The sequence below is a fragment of the Mus caroli genome, unplaced genomic scaffold (genome assembly GCF_978045245.1).
Source record: "Mus caroli unplaced genomic scaffold, Mus_caroli_1 scaffold_2, whole genome shotgun sequence".
In the NCBI taxonomy this organism is placed as follows: domain Eukaryota; kingdom Metazoa; phylum Chordata; class Mammalia; order Rodentia; family Muridae; genus Mus; species Mus caroli.
In genome coordinates, this window is record NW_028227257.1 from 91812175 (window position 1) to 91829391 (window position 17217).

The window sequence follows — 17217 nt, forward strand, 5'->3', positions numbered from 1 at the left end:
CCAACAATGGCAGTAATGGTGCTTAAAGTATATGTAATGATAATGATGAAAAAAATAACATTCACAGGGGTGGTGCTGATATCTTCCTAAGTAGTTATTTCCTCACAAACTTTAGATAACATCTTATCTACCCTAAGCCCTTCACAGTATATCTGCTTTCTGTCTAGTAAGAGTCAGAAAGAATGATTAAATAGTAATTTTTGAACAATTGAGAAGACTAGGAAAAAATAGTAGACCTTACAAATATTGAATAATTTGAATTTCTGTTTCTCTGCCCTGCCTATTTCCCCATGCTCCTTTGATTGAGACAGCAGGAATCATGAAATTAAGTTACATAGTTTGAGAGGCTTGAGGATTTATTATGTAAAATTTTAATTAACTGTCTTACAGGCTACAGAAGTTGGGGCAGTTGGTTAGTGTCTTAGTCAGGGTTTCTATTCCTGCACAAACATCATGACCAAGAAGCAAGTTGGGGAGGAAAGGGTTTATTCGGCTTACACTTCCATACTGCTGTTCATCACCAAAGGAAATCAGGACTGGAACTCAAGCAGGTCAGGAAGCAGGAGCTGATGCAGAGGCCATGGAGGGATGTTCTTTACTGGCTTGCTTCCTCTGGCTTGCTCAGCCTACTCTCTTATAGAACCCAAGACTACCAGCCCAGGGATTGTCCCACCCACAAGGGGCCTTTCCCCCTTGATCACTAATTGAGAAAATGCCTTACAGTTGGATCATGGAGGCATTTCCTCAACTGAAGCTCCTTTCTCTGTGATAACTCCAGCTGTGTCAAGTTGACACAAAATTAGCCAGTACAATTGACCCCTTGTCAACTTGACACACAAACACATCACTAGTAAGCCTCAACTCTTACATTCTTATTCATCTCCAAGATCTACATAACTTTAAAAGTCCCACAGTCTTTACATATTCTTAAATTTTCAATCTCTTTAAAATATTCATCTCTTTTAAAATCCAAAGTCTCTTTACAATTAAAAGTCTCTTAACTGTGGGCTCCACTAAAACAGTGTCTTCCTTCAAGAGGGAAAATATCAGGGCACAGTCACAATCAAAGCAAAAATCAATCTCCAACTGTCCAACATCTGGGATCCAACTCACGATCTTCTGGGCTCCTCCAAGGGCTTGGGTCACTTCTCCAGCCATGCCCTTTGTAGCACACACATCGTCCTCTGGGCTCCAGATGCCTGTACTACACTGCTGCTGCTGCTCTTGGTGGTCATCTCATGGTACTGGCATCTCCAAAACACTGCATGACCCCTTCAGTCCTGGGCCTTCAATTACAACTGAGGCTGCACCTTCACCAATGGCCTTCCATGGCCTCTCACAGTGCCGAGCCTCAGCTGCTCTGCATGACCCCTTCATGCCTTCAAAACCAGTACCACCTGGGTGACCCTTACACATTACCAAGTCCCGCTGCAGAAGGAGTACAACCTTGCCTATCTCTAGAACACAGCCTCTTTGTGCTTTCAGAAAACACTTCCCAGAAGATGTCACCTTAATGATGCTGGTCTCTTCTTAATCACCGCTAATTTCTTAGCTCCAGCTAACCAGCAAAAATAGTCCCAGTAATGCAAAGTTTTTGCTTTAGTAGTTCTGGTATTTTGTTAATCACAGCTGATTCTTCAGCCCCAGCTAACCAGAACCAGAGAATCTTCACAACCAAAGTAACAATGGCCCTGAAAAGAGTCTTTAATTTTCCCTCTGAAATTTCACAAACCAGGTCTCCATCTTCTGCACTCTTCTCAACATTATCTTCCAAGCTCCTACACAACATCTGACAGAGCTCTTAACAGCAAATGGATCTTCAAGCCCAAAGTTCCAAAGTCCTTCCACAGTCCTCCCCAAAACATGGTCAGGTTTTCACAGGAATACCCCACTCTGCTGGTACCAATTTGTCTTATTCAGGGTTTCTTTTCCTGCACAAACATCATGACCAAGAAGCAAGTTGGGGAGGAAAGGGTTTATTCGGCTTACACTTCCATACTGCTGTTCATCACCAAAGGAAGTCAGGACTGGAACTCAAGCAGGTCAGGAAGCAGGAGCTGATGCAGAGGCCATGGAGGGATGTTCTTTACTGGCTTGCTTCCTCTGGCTTGCTCAGCCTACTCTCTTATAGAACCCAAGACTACCAGCCCAGGGATGATCCCACCCACAAGGGGCCTTTCCCCCTTGATCACTAATTGAGAAAATGCCTTACAGTTGGATCTCATGGAGGCATTTCCTCAACTGAAGCTCCTTTCTCTGTGATAACTCCAGCTGTGTCAAGTTGACACAAAAATAGCCAGTACAGTTAGTATTCCAGAAATATGGTAAGTTATGAATAGAAGTTTAGTGTGGGAGTCTCTGAAAGACACAAAGCTAGTGTCACTGAAATCAAGGCAGGCAATTCTTTAAGATAGCATCCAGAAGAAGCAAATTCTTCCCACCAGGGTCTGTGTGACATCTGCCCAGGATCTTCCAGCTTCTATAGTCTCTGGGGAGAAGTCAGGTATAATTCTGATTGGTCTGTCTTTAGATGTTACCTGATCTTTTTCCCTTACTGCTTTGAATATTCTTTTTTTTTTTTAATATTTCCAAGCATAGTTTTATTTTCTGGTGATTTTAAAGTTAGATAGTGGAGGGCTGCTTTTTACTTTTCTTTTCAGTAGTCAATACCAAGCCTGCCAGTGGTGGCATACTCCTTTAATCCCAGCACGAGGGAGACAAGCTGGAGGATCTCTTGAGTTCAAGGCCAGCCAGTCTACTGTAGTTAATAGTAAATACTTAGTGCCTTGAGTTTCTACAACTGTCTTACTCATCAGTCTTCACCATCTTGATTACTGTCTTTTCCTTTGCGAGTTGCTTCTGTTTCCCTGAGACCTGCCTTCATGCTTGGGCTCAATTAGTTGAACACCTTCAACCCCCAGAGCACCATGCTGCTGCACTTGGTTTTTGATAAGACTTTCGGATCAAGAACTTTCTAGATTTCTAGGTCTGTTTTCTTAATAGTCCCCCCCCCGTTCTTTTTTGTTTAATATTGATTCTCAAACTCAGGTCCTGTGCCTTAAAAGGCCTACAAAGTTATACCCTCAGCCCTCAATTCTTTTTTTTTTTTTAATTTTATGTATTTGATGTGAACCTGAGTATATGTACCTATGGAGGTCAGAACAGGCATCTTGGAACAAGCATGCAGACAGTTGAGAGCCCTCATGTAGGTCTGGCAATGAAAACCAGGTCTTGTAAGAACAGTAGCGCAATTACCTGCTACGGGTGGTTGTGAGCCACCATGCGGACCTTCAGAAGAGCAGTCGGGTGCTCTTACCCACTGAGCCATCTCACCAGCCCTCTCTTTCTTTTTCAAGAAAGGGTTTCTCTGTGTAGCCCTGGCTTTCCTGGAACTCACACTTTGTAGACCAGGCTGGCCTCGAACTCAGAAATTCTCCTGCCTCTGCTTCCCAAGTTGCTGGGGCTAAAGGCGTGCGCCACCACTGCCTGACTCCAACCACTTTCTTAGTTTTACTTTTGGGTGTTTTGTTTTAAAGATTTATTTTTCTTATGTATATGAGTACAATGAAGCTGTCTTCAGACACACTAGAAGAGGGCATCGGATCCCATTACAGATGGTTGTAAAGCACCATGTGGTTGCTGGGAATTGAACTCAGAACCTTTGGCAGAGTAGTCAGTGCTCTTAACCACTGAACCATTGCTCCAGCCCTGTTTTGTTTTTGAGACAGGATCTCTACATATCTCTACATGTCTTGGAACTTACTAGACCAGGCTGGGCTTGAATTCACAAAGATCTTCCTGCCTCTGCCTCTGCCTCTGCCTCTGCCTCTGCCTCTGCCTCTGCCTCTGCCTCTGCCTCTGCCTCTGCCTCTGCCTCTGCCTCTGCCTCTGCCTCTGCCTCTGCCTCTGCCTCTGCCTCTGCCTCTGCCTCTGCCTCTGCCTCTGCCTCTGCCTCTGCCTCTGCCTCTGCCTCTGCCTCTGCCTCTGCCTCTGCCTCTGCCTCCTGAGTGCTGGGAATAAAGGTGTACACCACCACCTGAATATTCTATCTTTATTTAGTGCATTTGTTGTTCTGATTATTGTGTGTTGGGAGGAATTTCTTTTCTGGTCCAGTCTATTTGGAGTTCTTTAGGCTTCTTGTATGTTCTTGGGCATCTCTTTCTTTAAAGTAAAGATGTTTTCTTATATAATTTTTTTGAAGTTATACACTGGCCCCTTAATTTGAAAATCTTCATTCTCATCTCTACCTATTATCCTTAGGTTTGGTCTTCTCATTGTGTCCTTGATTTCTTGGATATTTTGAGTTAGGTTCTTTTTCCATTTTGCATTTGTTTGATGGTTGTGTCCATGTTTTCTATGGAATTTTCTACACCTGAGATTCTCTCTTCCATATCTTGTATTCTGTTGCTGATGTATTTCCTGATTTCTTTCCTAGGATTTCTATCTCCAGATTTGCTCTCTTTGAGTTTTCTTTATTCTTTCTACTTCTATTGTTTTATCTTAGATGGATTTGTTCAATTCCATCACTGGTTTGTCTGTGTTTTACTGTAATTATTTAAGTGGTTTTTGTGTTTCCTCTTTAAGTTCTTCTTACTCTTTAGCAGTGTTTTCTTATAATTCTTAAGGGTTTTTTTTTTCTCCCTTTTAAGGACTTCTAACTCTTTAGCAGTGTTCTCCTGTATCTCTTTAATTGAGTTATTAATGCCCTACTTAAAATCCTCTGCCAGCATCAGGAGATACAATTTTAAATCGAAATCTTGCTTTTCGGGTGTGTTGGTGTATCCAGCCTTCTGACTGAAGATGAAGACCTGAAGGGACCCTGTCTTAGAGATTCTAATGCTTCTGTGGACCAAGCACTCTCCTGTGCAGACTAGTCTCTGAGAGACAGGGATATAAGATGGTGAACACCCCTGAGATCTGGGGTGAGAGCCCTCCCTAGAAGACAACTCTCCTCTGGCTGGGAAGGTTCACAGAGGTCTGGAACTCATCTTGACCTCCTGGATGAGGATGAAGGCCCGAAGGGACCCTGTTCAAGAAGCTCTATTGCTTTAGCAATGCGCAAGCTAATGTGCATGGACTTGCATATTATTTTTATTGGATATTTTCTTCATTTACATTTCAAATGATATCCCCTTTCCTGGTTTTCCCTTTGGAAACCCACTATTTCATCCCCCATCCCCCATGCTTCTCTGATGGTATTTCTCCACCCAGTCACCCACTCATGTCTCCCAGCCCTGGCATTCTCCTATACTTTGGCATCTAAACATAAAAGTACCAATGGCCTCTCCTCCCACTGATGCCCGACAAGGCCATCCTCTGCTACATGGGACACTCCATGAGTACTCTTTGGTTGGTGGTTTAGTCCCTGAGAGATCTGTGGGTTCTGGTTGGTTGGAATTGTTGTTCTTCCTATGGGTTGCAAACTCCTTAAGCTTTTTCACTCCTTTCTCAAACTCCTCTATTAGGGACCCCATGCTTAATCCAATGATTGGCTGTGAGCATTTCACTCTGTATTGGCCAGGCTCTGGCAGACCCTCTCAGGAGACAATCTTATCACATTCCTGATATCAATTGGCATCCACAATAGTGTTTGGATTTGGAATCTGTATATGGGATGGATCCCCAGGTAGAGCAGCCTCTTGGTGGCCTTTCCTTCAGTCTAAGCTCAACACTTTGTCTCCATATTTTCTCCAGTAAGTATTTCGTTCCCCCTTCTAAGGACTGAAGCATTCACACTTTGGTTACTCTTCTTCTTGATTTTGATATGGTCTATGAATTGTATCTTTGGTAATCTGGATTTTTGTTAATAACCACGTATCAGTGAGTGCTTACCATGTGTGTTCTTTTGTGATTGGGTTACCTCATTCAAGATGATATTTCCTAGTTCCATTCTTTTGCCAAAGATTTTCAGGAATTCATTGTTCTTAATAGCTGAGTAGTACTCCATTGTGTAAATGTACTGCATTTTCTGTAGCCATTCTCCTGGTGAAGAATATATGTGTTCTTTCCAACGTCCAGCTATTATAAATAAGGCTGCTATGAATATAGTGGAGTCTTTGTTATATGTTGGAGCACCTTTTACGCACATATATGCCCAAGAGTGGTATAGCTGGATCTTCAGGAAGTACTACATCCAATTTTCTGAGGAACCTCCAGACTGATTTCTAGGGTAGGTGTACCAGCTTGCAATCCCACCAACAATGAAGGAATCTTCCTCTTTCTCAATGTCCTTGCCAGCATATGCTTTCACCTGAGTTTTTGTTCTTAGCCATTCTGATTGGAGTGATGTGGAATTTCAGGTTTCTTACCCTCGAAGATATAGGTACAGGGAAAAAATTCCTGAATAGAACAGCAATGGCTTGTGCTGTAAGATCGAGAATCAACAAATGGGACCTAATAAAATTACAAAGCTTCTGCAAGGCAAAAGACACCATCAATAAGACAAAAAGGCCACCAACAGATTGGAAAAAGGATCTTTACCTATCCTAAATCAGATAGGGGACTAATATCCAATATATATATAAAGAACTCAAGAAGGTGGACTCCAGAAAATCAAATAACCCCATTAAAAAATGGGGCTCAGAGCTAAACAACGAATTCTCACCTGAGGAATACTGAATGGCTGAGAAGCACCTGAAAAAATGTTCAGCATATTTAATCATCAGGGAAATGCAAATCAAAACAACCCTGAGATTCCACCTCACACCAGTCAGAATGGCTACGATAAAAATGTCAGGTGACAGCAGATGCTGGTGAGGATGTGGAGAAAGAGGAACACTCCTCCATTGTTGGTGGGATTGCAAGCTTGTACAAACACTCTGGAAATCAGTCTGGCAGTTCCTCACAAAACTGGACATAATACTACCAGAGGATCCAGCAATACCTCTCCTAGGCATATATCCAGAAGATGTTCCAAATGGTAAGAAGGACACATGCTCCACTATGTTCATAGCAGCCTTATTTATAATATCCAGAAGCTGGAAAGAACACAAATGCCCCTCAATAGAAGAGTGAATACAGAAAATGTGGTACATTTACACATTGGAGTACTACTCAGCTATTAAAAGAATGAATTTATGAAATTCCTAGGCAAATGGATGGACCTGGAGGGCATCATCCTGAGTGAGGTAACCCAACACAAAAGAACTCACATGATATATACTCACTGATAAGGGGATATTAGCCCAGAAGCTCTGAATACCCAAGATACAATTAGCAAAACACATGAAATTCAAGAAGGAAGACCAAAGTGTGGACACTTTGCCCCTTCTTAGATTGGGATCAAAACATCCATGGAAGGAGTTTCAGAGACAACAGTTGGAGCTGAGATGAAAGGATGGACCACCTAGAGACTGTCATACCCAGAGATCCATCCCATAATCAGCCTCCAAACACTGACACCATTGCATACACTAGTAAGATTTTGCTGAAAGGACCCTGCTATAGCTGTCTCTTGTGAGGCTATGCCAGAACCTCACAAACAGAGAAGTTGATGCTTACAGTCAGCTATTTGATGGATCACAGGGCCCCCAATGAAGGAGCTAGAGAATGTACCCAAGGTGCTCAAGGGATCTGCAACCCTATAGGTGGAACAAAAATATGAACTAACCTGTACCCCCTGGAGCTCGTGCCTCTAACTGCAAATGTATCAGAAGGTGGCCTAGTAGGCCATCACAAGGAAGAGAGGCCCATCGGTCTTGCAAACTTTATATGCCTCAGTACAGGATCACCAGAGCAAAGAAGTGGGAGTGGGTGAATAGGGGAGTGTGGGGGGGGGAGGGCATGGGGAATTTTCAGGAGAGCATTTGAAACTTGGAATGTATATAAAGAAATTATCTAATAAAAATTTAAAAAGAGAGATATTATGATAAAGGCAATTCTTACACAGGCAAAAATATAATTGGGTCTGGATATCAGTTTCAGAGGGTCAGTTCATTATCATTATGGTGGCAAGTATGGCTCCATGCAGGCACCCATGGTCAAGCATACTCAAACTACCACAGTAAGTAATATCAAAAAGTAATATCAAAAAGTAATATCAAAATTTGTTTATCCTGGGAAATTGGATGAGGTGGGGAAGGGATAGGGAGGAAAGGTGAGAGTGGTCTCATATTCCTGTGGGAAAAGTAGTGAACCCCAGAGGGCCAGCAGAAAGAAGGTAAACAAGCAACCTCAGGAAATAGAAGGTAAGGGGAAACCCAGATTGGACCAGAGACCTGGGAGGTGAGAGATTTCCAGGATTCAAAGAGAAGGACTTTCGATGAAGTACCTGAGAGTAGAGAACGTGAACTTATAGATCCCATCAGCAGGAAGACAGTGAGGGATGGGGTTGCCATTCCACAGTCATATCTCTGACCCACAATTGCTTCTGTCTGAAATAATTACAGGGATGGAAATTGAGAGGAGCCTGAGGAAAAGAAGATCCAGTGACAGGCCCAAAATGGGATTCAGTTCAAGGGGAGTTCCCAAGACCAGACACTATTACAATTTTAACTGTATAGACAGAAGTTTCCTGATTTATGCATGGGAAATTCCATTTCAGATCTGTTAAGACCAAGAGTAGGAATTGAAAGGATGGAAATGTTACTTGAAAAAGCTATCACAATACTTATTGCAACTATGACCATTAGAATATAAACCTCCTTACATTCAATCACAATCTTAATGTATTTCCTGTCTAAAAAAGGTTGAAAACAAACTGCACAACAAAAAAAATAGATGTACAAGAAAAATTAGCTGTGGTAATGCAAAATCTTAAGAGATAAGAGATAGAAGAAGAGAAGTGCTTAATTGGATACCTATGGTAACTAATAACAAAATGAGCAGCTAGTTTGAATTCTTCTTAAAATATATAGCCTTAAACATTTTATAGGGTCAATATTAGCATCTGGAATACACCCTTCCAATGTGAGACAGATATAAAATACCTGAGCTACACAAAAGAAGAATATCTACCAAAACTGGGATGATATAATAGCAGTTAAACTATTCTCAATAACAACTGACTTAGTGGCTAGAAGAAGCTGCAACTATGAAATATTGTAATATGCCTAGAGATGTTAATATTGTGAAAGATCCATTGTTAGGTGAAGGGCAATTTGCTGATTTAAAACACTAGATGCATTTTTTATGACTCTCTTATTATATACTGTCCTTTGTTAGTTTTAAGAGCCTGGGATAAGGTATAGGAAAAGGAAAGATGTCTATGTCCTTCATAAAGATTAATAAAAGTCCCAAACAAACTTTCACTGATGTCTTACATGAATTAATGCATATAGATAATATGTCCAATAAAGAGGACAATATTAGATCCAGATGTTAGCTGGGTTTTAATTGAAACTTTGACTCCAAAAATACAATGCAGAATGTTAAAAAGTTCTTATACTTTTAAAACCTCAATCAACAACCATGGCTGAATGGATTATGACATGGCTGATACTGACTCTGATAACTGGAATTGGAAAAGCAATAGACAATAGTCCTGGACATCAAATGTCCATTGTAGCCACTGTAAGAGACAAGCTCATTTGAAAAGGGATTTTCAATAGGGTGTTCCAAGAAAATGCTCTAGAAGACCTCACCCTTCTGGGATTCATAGAAGGTTTGTTAAGTGTAGGGATTAAGCTCATAAAGACAGTTCATCAAGAGATATTTCAAGCAATCCCTTTTTATGGGAAACTTGCTAAGGGGGTTAGTTTGTACTCAGTCAACAAACAATGTGATCCAGATATTTTCTGTCAGCAATCCACAAAGCAACTACAGAAAACTAAACTAGGTATTAAAGATATTATAGTGCTATCTTATGTACTATAGTTTGATTGATAAGTATCAAAACTGAATAAGAGAAACATCCACATGAAAGGCATGATTAAAAAAAGGAAGAGAAGCAGAAAGACAGCAACACAGATAATGTAGAAAAATGAAGTTTACCACTCTACATGAAGAAAGCTCAGTAAAGTGGCTGCAAAAGAACAGATCATTCATTCATCATACTGGCCGAATGGAAAACCTTGATGCTGATACTGACATTTGCTGAAGGACAGATGCTCAGGACTGCAGTTATAAAGGACCATCAAGTCAATATATCTTCCTCAAGGCTATTTGGACTGTTAAGTTCTTGGAATTAATTATTGTTATAGTTAAAATGTGGAAAATTTTAGTTTAAATCAAAAAAGGAAATGTATAAAGGAATTTTAATCTAACTGTGTTGCTACTCTTGAAAGGAATAACATCCAAAGACCATCTAGGTCTGTGTGAACTGGCTGGAACACAGACCTTTTATAATTCTAGCTGGAATACAGATATACCCTCAATACACACATTCAATCCCAAACAATGAAGGTAGGAGGAAGCAGCCATGTTGGAATGTCACATCTCATTCAAGGACACAGAAATTGACAAATTTGAGAAAGATTTGGCAAAAAGAATCAGAGATAAGATATGCCCAGTCCTCAAGGGAACCGCATAGGAAAAAACGCACTTAAGAAAGCAGTGCAGAGAGAGGAGGCAGTTTTTACTCTTTTTTACTGTGACAGTTTTACAAATATAGGTTGAAGAGATAACAAGTTAGACACAGGCGAAGAGAGAAAAACCAGAGAATGGGAAGGTCCAAGAAGATTAGAACCAATTACCAGAATTAGTTTGAGGTCAAGCAGATCAATTCAGTGAGAAGCTGAGAGAAGCCAGGTTCAAGCAGTCAGCTTGGAGAACAGTTTGAGCCAAGAATATTACTTAAACCAGCCAGCCAGATTTCAGAAAGAGCAAGAAAGCAGTAAGCCTCCAAGAAGACAATTAAATCAGGTGAATACAGGTTTTGTTTACAATGTGTTTAAACAGTGTTATGAATTTCATTGATCTTAAATAAATTATAAAGTACTCTCTAGAGTCTGGCCTGCAATGTGGCTGTAACGGTATTTAGTAATCAAATAAAATGACGATAAATAAATTACGTGGAAGTGGGTGGGTTGGGGAGCAAGGCAGGGGCAGCGCATAGGGGGCTTTGGAGGTAGCATTTGAAATGCAAAGAAGAAAATATTTCATAAAATCGAAAAAAAAAGGAAAAAAATGTAGTGCCTTTAAACCTGCTAAACTATAAACAACAACAACAAGAAAAAATAAAGTAGAACTTTTTAACATATGCTAAATGGGAATTTAATAAGAAGTATATTTGAGAAGGTATACCGTGAAGACATGAAAAAAACTTTGTATATTGAAATACTACACAAACAGAGGTAAATAGGATTAATAAAGCAAAATACAAAAGAAGGAAAAATGGAACCAGAATAATTTTAAAACAAGTAAATGAAATATATACAAAGATATGGGTAATGACTTGTATGTAAATGTGTGAGAATTGCTTATTAGAGCAACATATTTCCCAGATCCCTAGTAAATAGTGTTTTGTGTGCCACTTTAAGACAGAGCCTTACTCTGTAGTCCTGGTTGAAGTAGAGCTCTGACGGAACACCAAGTTGTTTTAAAGCTTGTGTCAATCCTCCTGACTCAGTCCCCTGAGGGATGGATGATTGCAGACATATTTCACTATGACAGACTTGCATTTGTAGTTTTATATCCTGACCTTATCATAAGTAAGTTAATATTTGGTAGAATAATTAAATCATATGAAGGAATTATTTATAAAAATGCACAGTTTTAATTGCCCAAGTTATTCAAGCTGCTTCAGACAAGGGTAAGAATAATTCCACATATCAAAAACAAGGACAACACATTACATCCTGTAGAATTTTCTACCTTCAGCATTATACTAATGCCTGTGAGTCCCTATTAAGACAGTACTCTGCATGTCTTCTAAATTTCCAGTGGGCATAATTAAACATTGAGAAGTGTTTGAAAATTTTCATATAATAACAATGAATTTGAATATTGGTTTTAATATTAATAATATTAAAGACTTATGTTTACTCTTTTAGCACAGTGATACAGTTAAATGATAAGCAATCCAGCATTTATTACATGTCATTATGTAATTCCATTATATTATGCCATAGTTCTTAATAGTACATAAAAGAAAGCCTTAATATGTGACCACTGATTAGTGTTGGCTTGACCTTCACATTCATAACCATAGACTAGACATATTGCAAAAAGAGCTCCTGAGACAGTTCCCCTTGGGTTTTCTTTTCTTTCAGTTTAAAGTACTTCAGGCAGTAAATCTTTCAAAGCTACATTGGGTTAAAGCTTCATGGAAAAGATAGGTTCTTTTAACATCTACTGTTTTGTTTCCCTTACAGGTCAAAGATAAGAAAAGATGAAGCACTTTAAGGGAAACATGACATCCAAGAAATATTTGAATCCTGACAAAAGTAAGTGTTATGAATAGCATATATATATATATATATATATATATATATATACATATATATATGTGTGTGTGTATGTGTGTGTTTGTGCGTGTGTGTACACACACACACACACATATATATATATGTGAAACGATGAAGCACTTTAAAGGAAATATGACATCCCAGAAATATTTGAATACTGACAAAAATGTTATGAATAGCATATGTATGTGTGTTTATATATATATACACATATATATGTATGTATATGTATATTTGTGTGTGTGTATGTTTAGAAAGTGTGCTTTGATTATACACAATTCTTCAAGGTACTAATTTTATTCAGTACAAAATATGGTATTTACAAATTCGACATATAAATTGAATTCTTGACATAATTTATTCACAGTTATTTATGTAATATGATATTTTAAAACATTTCGTGGCAATTACAGTGACAATTAACTTATAAGCAAAGGTTGTAAATACCTTTTATTAAAGTATGAGCTTCAGAAATATGTAACACTTTTGAGATACATTTTTTGTCCATGTGAAGAACTGACCTGTTGTATGTCTGTTTATGTCTATTTTGAAAACATACAAATATAAAATGGCATAGGGTTCACCAGATCATGATAGACTTAAAATAGGAAAAGTGATAAAAATGATTTAATACTATGTTTAGAGCATTATTACTGTTAAATATAAAGGAAGTTTACCTTTCTATTTCTTTAATTGTACATGATATTGAGATTAGGTTTTGCTGATTTACAATTTTCTCCAAAAAAATGAGCTTATCTAAAGTAGAAAAAAAAGTCATAGAAAATACTTCCTGATGGTTAACCCTACCCACACATTCACATGTTCTTGGCCTTTCATTTAAGTCTCCGGGACATATTTCAATGCTTTTCTTTTTGTCTACTTTTCCTTTTCAAGATGCAGTTAACAAAGCATTGAAAACAATTTGTATTGAGACTATTCTACTAAAAAATCAATTGTAGACTTTTAGAAAATAAATACAAGGTTTAAATAAAAGGTATGTTACTAAACCTAAAATATGTTTTCTCTAAATATGATTATGAAAGTTGCTATTTGTGTCTTCTTCCCTACATCATTCCTTCCTATCCTACTTCTTTTCCTTTCTTCTTTACTTCAATAATAATCAACATAAAATAAAAAGAACAGAGGGGGCTTTCTGATAGAGTAGAGCTTGTGGATGATTGTACATACTGAGGTTTGTTTGATCAACTAATAGATACTCTATGAAACAACCTTGAAGCTTTTCCATCCACATAGAGTTGCATTTCTTAGAACATCGATTAATGCAAGTAAAATAGACCTGGATTACTATACTAAAATAGAACTATATTACTACTATACTGGATTTTCCATCCACATAGAGTTGCATTTCTTAGAACATCGATTAATGCAAGTAAAATAGACCTGGATTACTATACTAAAATAGAACTATATTACTACTATACTGGATTTTCCATCCACATAGAGTTGCATTTCTTAGAACATCGATTAATGCAAGTAAAATAGACCTGGATTACTATACTAAAAAGTTTCATGCTTACATCAGTATCTACACAATACTTTGAACCATTAGGATTTCTGTTTCTATGGTTTTGATTCTTTCTTGTTCATGCACATATATTTTTGCCTCTTCATTCCATAGATTATTCTGTAGAGTATGAATCTGGAACAAATTTATAAAAAGTCAGTATTTTACTTTGTGTAGTCCATAGTAGTTGTCAAGTTGTTGTCAACCATTCTTTTGGTGGAAAAACACAAAACAGGAACCTTAATTCTTCTCACTCATTGATGCATGGGGATTCTAGCTAATCTCATTTATAGAATTAAAATCACAGAATTGAGTGCTATATCCATCCCCTTGGCAAATTTCTGTACCTACTACCTCTAATCAAAAACACATTATATTTTATATTCTATTAGAAATAAAGTATGATTTTGTTGAGAAGGACATTGAAATATTGTTAAAACATGATATAGTTAACTTATTCCATTAATATCCCAAGATAACAACATTATCATGCTACCATATCTTCAATGTGAGAGTAAATAACAAGGCAGTCCACAGGACTGATTTGCACTCTGGAGTGACTAAAACATATTACCAGTTATCTCTTAATATGCTGTTACATTCTTAGAGAAATATAAAAGTTATACTTTCTATTTAAATGCCAGACAGTTACCTCAAATTATTTATTCCTAGACTGTTTCTGTTTTGAGGTTGTTGTTGTTGTTGAATCATCTAAAAAGAAACACTGAACATACTGTCAAACTCACTATTCATGCTCTTTCACTTGTGTAATTAAGAACACTGCATTCTTTAGAAAATTGGTATTAATTCCAAATAATTTATAAACTTCTAACTATGAGATAGTAACATCTAGATAAATAATATGTGAAACACAGAATCAAGAGTTACAAACTTTTATATCTTTCATAATGCAGAAACAATGTAATATTATCTAATCATTTTTTAAGGAGGGAAAATGAGTGGAATTTTTCCTGGTATGGAAAATATGAGAGAGAAATTAGTAAAATGGAATTGGGCAAAATATTCCGTGCTTAGATTTGCATCATCTTCAGGAGTTTCTATAAATCATTTAAACCTGTCATTTCTTTATTTGTTCATATGTAAAATGTATATCAGCACAGAACCAATTTGGCTTTATAAGAGTTTAATATATATAAATATTTATAAAATTTTCTAGGTATAAAATACCATTACTAATATTGAATTAAGAATTAGGTGTGTATTTATATAATTTCCTAAAGGGCTTAATTAATGCATATGCATAAATCAAATATGACTTTTGTTATTCAATATAACATCTTATAAAAGTTTAAAAGAGTCTATCAAAGTTGCATCTCTTTTCATGTTTAATTTCAGATGAACTAAGTTTCAGCTGTGCATGTGGATTCACCTAGAATTCATGGAAAATCATAAAAATGTCACAGAGTTCATTTTTACAGGTCTTTGGCAGAATAGACAAATAGAGCTGCTGTTCTTTCTCTTGTTCCTGCTTTGCTACCTGGCTATCTTAATGGGGAACTCTGTCATCCTATTTACCATCACCTACAGCCACCTAATTGAACAACCAATGTATTATTTTCTCTGCCATCTTTCCCTCATGGACCTCTGCTACACCTCCACTGTGATTCCCAGGCTCATCAGAGACTTGGCCTCAACAAGAAAAAACATTTCCTATAATGAGTGCATGACCCAGCTCTTCACTTCCCACTTGCTGGCAGGTGTGGAAATCTTCATCCTGGTGTCCATGGCCTTGGACCGCTATGTTGCCATTGTCAAGCCCCTGCACTACATGGTTATCATGAGCAGGAAGAGATGTGATATGTTGATTGTCACGGCCTGGATACTGGGGTTCTGGCACTCCATTGCTTTACTACTGATGGTGCTCAGTCTGCCGTTCTGTGGTCCCAACCACATTAATCACTACTTGTGTGACATCAAGCCGCTTTTGAAGCTGGTCTGTAAAGACGTTCATGTTGTAAGTATCTTAGCAATTGCCAACTCTGGGATGGTGCTTTTTGCCATTTTTATTGTACTACTTGCCTCTTACATACTCATATTGTATTCTTTGAGGACAAGATCATCTGCAGGGAAGCGCAAAGCACTCTCAACCTGTAGTTCACACATAATGGTAGTAGTTTTATTTTTTGGGCCCTGTATTTATATCTATATTTTACCTGCAGGAAGTGAGAACAAGGATAAGGAAATTTCTGTGTTTTACACTGTGATTGCCCCAATGTTGAATCCCCTTATCTATACTCTGAGAAATAGTGAGATGAAAAGTGCCATCCACAAGGTGTGGTCTCGGCTGTCACTCAGAGTTGAAGTAAGTGATAGAATATTATGATTCTGCTCTGATGTTCCTAGGTCAGCTACTTTTTGACATTTCACAGAAAATTGAAACTGTTTGGGGTAAAGTTATGAGCCGAAGAAACAACTTAGTGCTCTGTCTAATCTACATAGTACAAGTGTATCCAGTGACGATCAGATTGGTGGAAAGGTTGCAAGAATTGTCTTGGTTTGATAGAGGGCATGTTAGAATGGGGATAGCCTAGGTTCCTTTGGAAGGGGATAGCCTAGGTTCCTTTCCTAGCAACCCTAGCACACACATGCACACATGCAAACACACACACACACACACACCACTGAAAATGAAGTAAATTTGTAACAACTTTAATCTTCTGTCTCAAAATAAATTACAAAGAACTTTTTAAATAGTAGTAATTTAATTCAGTTTTCTCACTTGTTGGTTTTAACATTAATTCTTTTTAGTGATTCCTCTTGTCATATATTCATGAACATGATATTGGATTATATAAGGGTATATTCATTCATCTATGTAATATGTTCTGAACACATTAAGCTCCCATATTTCCTTTCCTTCCTCTTCTCACCCCTTACAGAGCAGATTCACGTCTTAGTCTTTGCCATCAGTACTCACTATAATTGAACAGGTATGCTGTTATGATTTTTGATTTTGAATTTGGAAATTTCAGTGGGACATATATCTTTTGTAAATCTTCCTATCCATCCTTTAGCAGATAGCAATAGTCATATGAATATATCTTTGGTATACATGAAGTGATATAATATTTCACAGCTAGAAGGTCACTCAGTTCATGTACAAATGTCTTAAGACAGCTTGTCTCATGGGACACTTTCATGATATATTTGCTCTCTCATCTCCTATATTTCTTCTTGTGATGTACACAAAAGTCTTTTCCAGTTCCAGTCCATTTTTCCTTAATTTGCCTTGCCTAGCTTGCTCTTGTTACTGTCGTTGAGCGTCCATGCCTCATATATACCCCCTTCCTCAGTTTACCTTCTCCAGGAAGATTCTTGTGGCAAAGC

At 37.9% G+C, this 17217-nt stretch overlaps 1 protein-coding gene across 1 annotated transcript; it reads left to right on the forward strand.

Annotated features, from left to right (window-relative positions):
* Positions 1 to 15268: 15268 nt before the first annotated feature.
* On the forward strand, positions 15269 to 16213 carry LOC110290483 (olfactory receptor 4P4-like). Its single transcript, XM_021157038.1, has one exon. It carries the CDS (start codon positions 15269 to 15271, stop codon positions 16211 to 16213), a length of 945 nt encoding a protein of 314 aa, XP_021012697.1.
* Positions 16214 to 17217: the final 1004 nt, after the last annotated feature.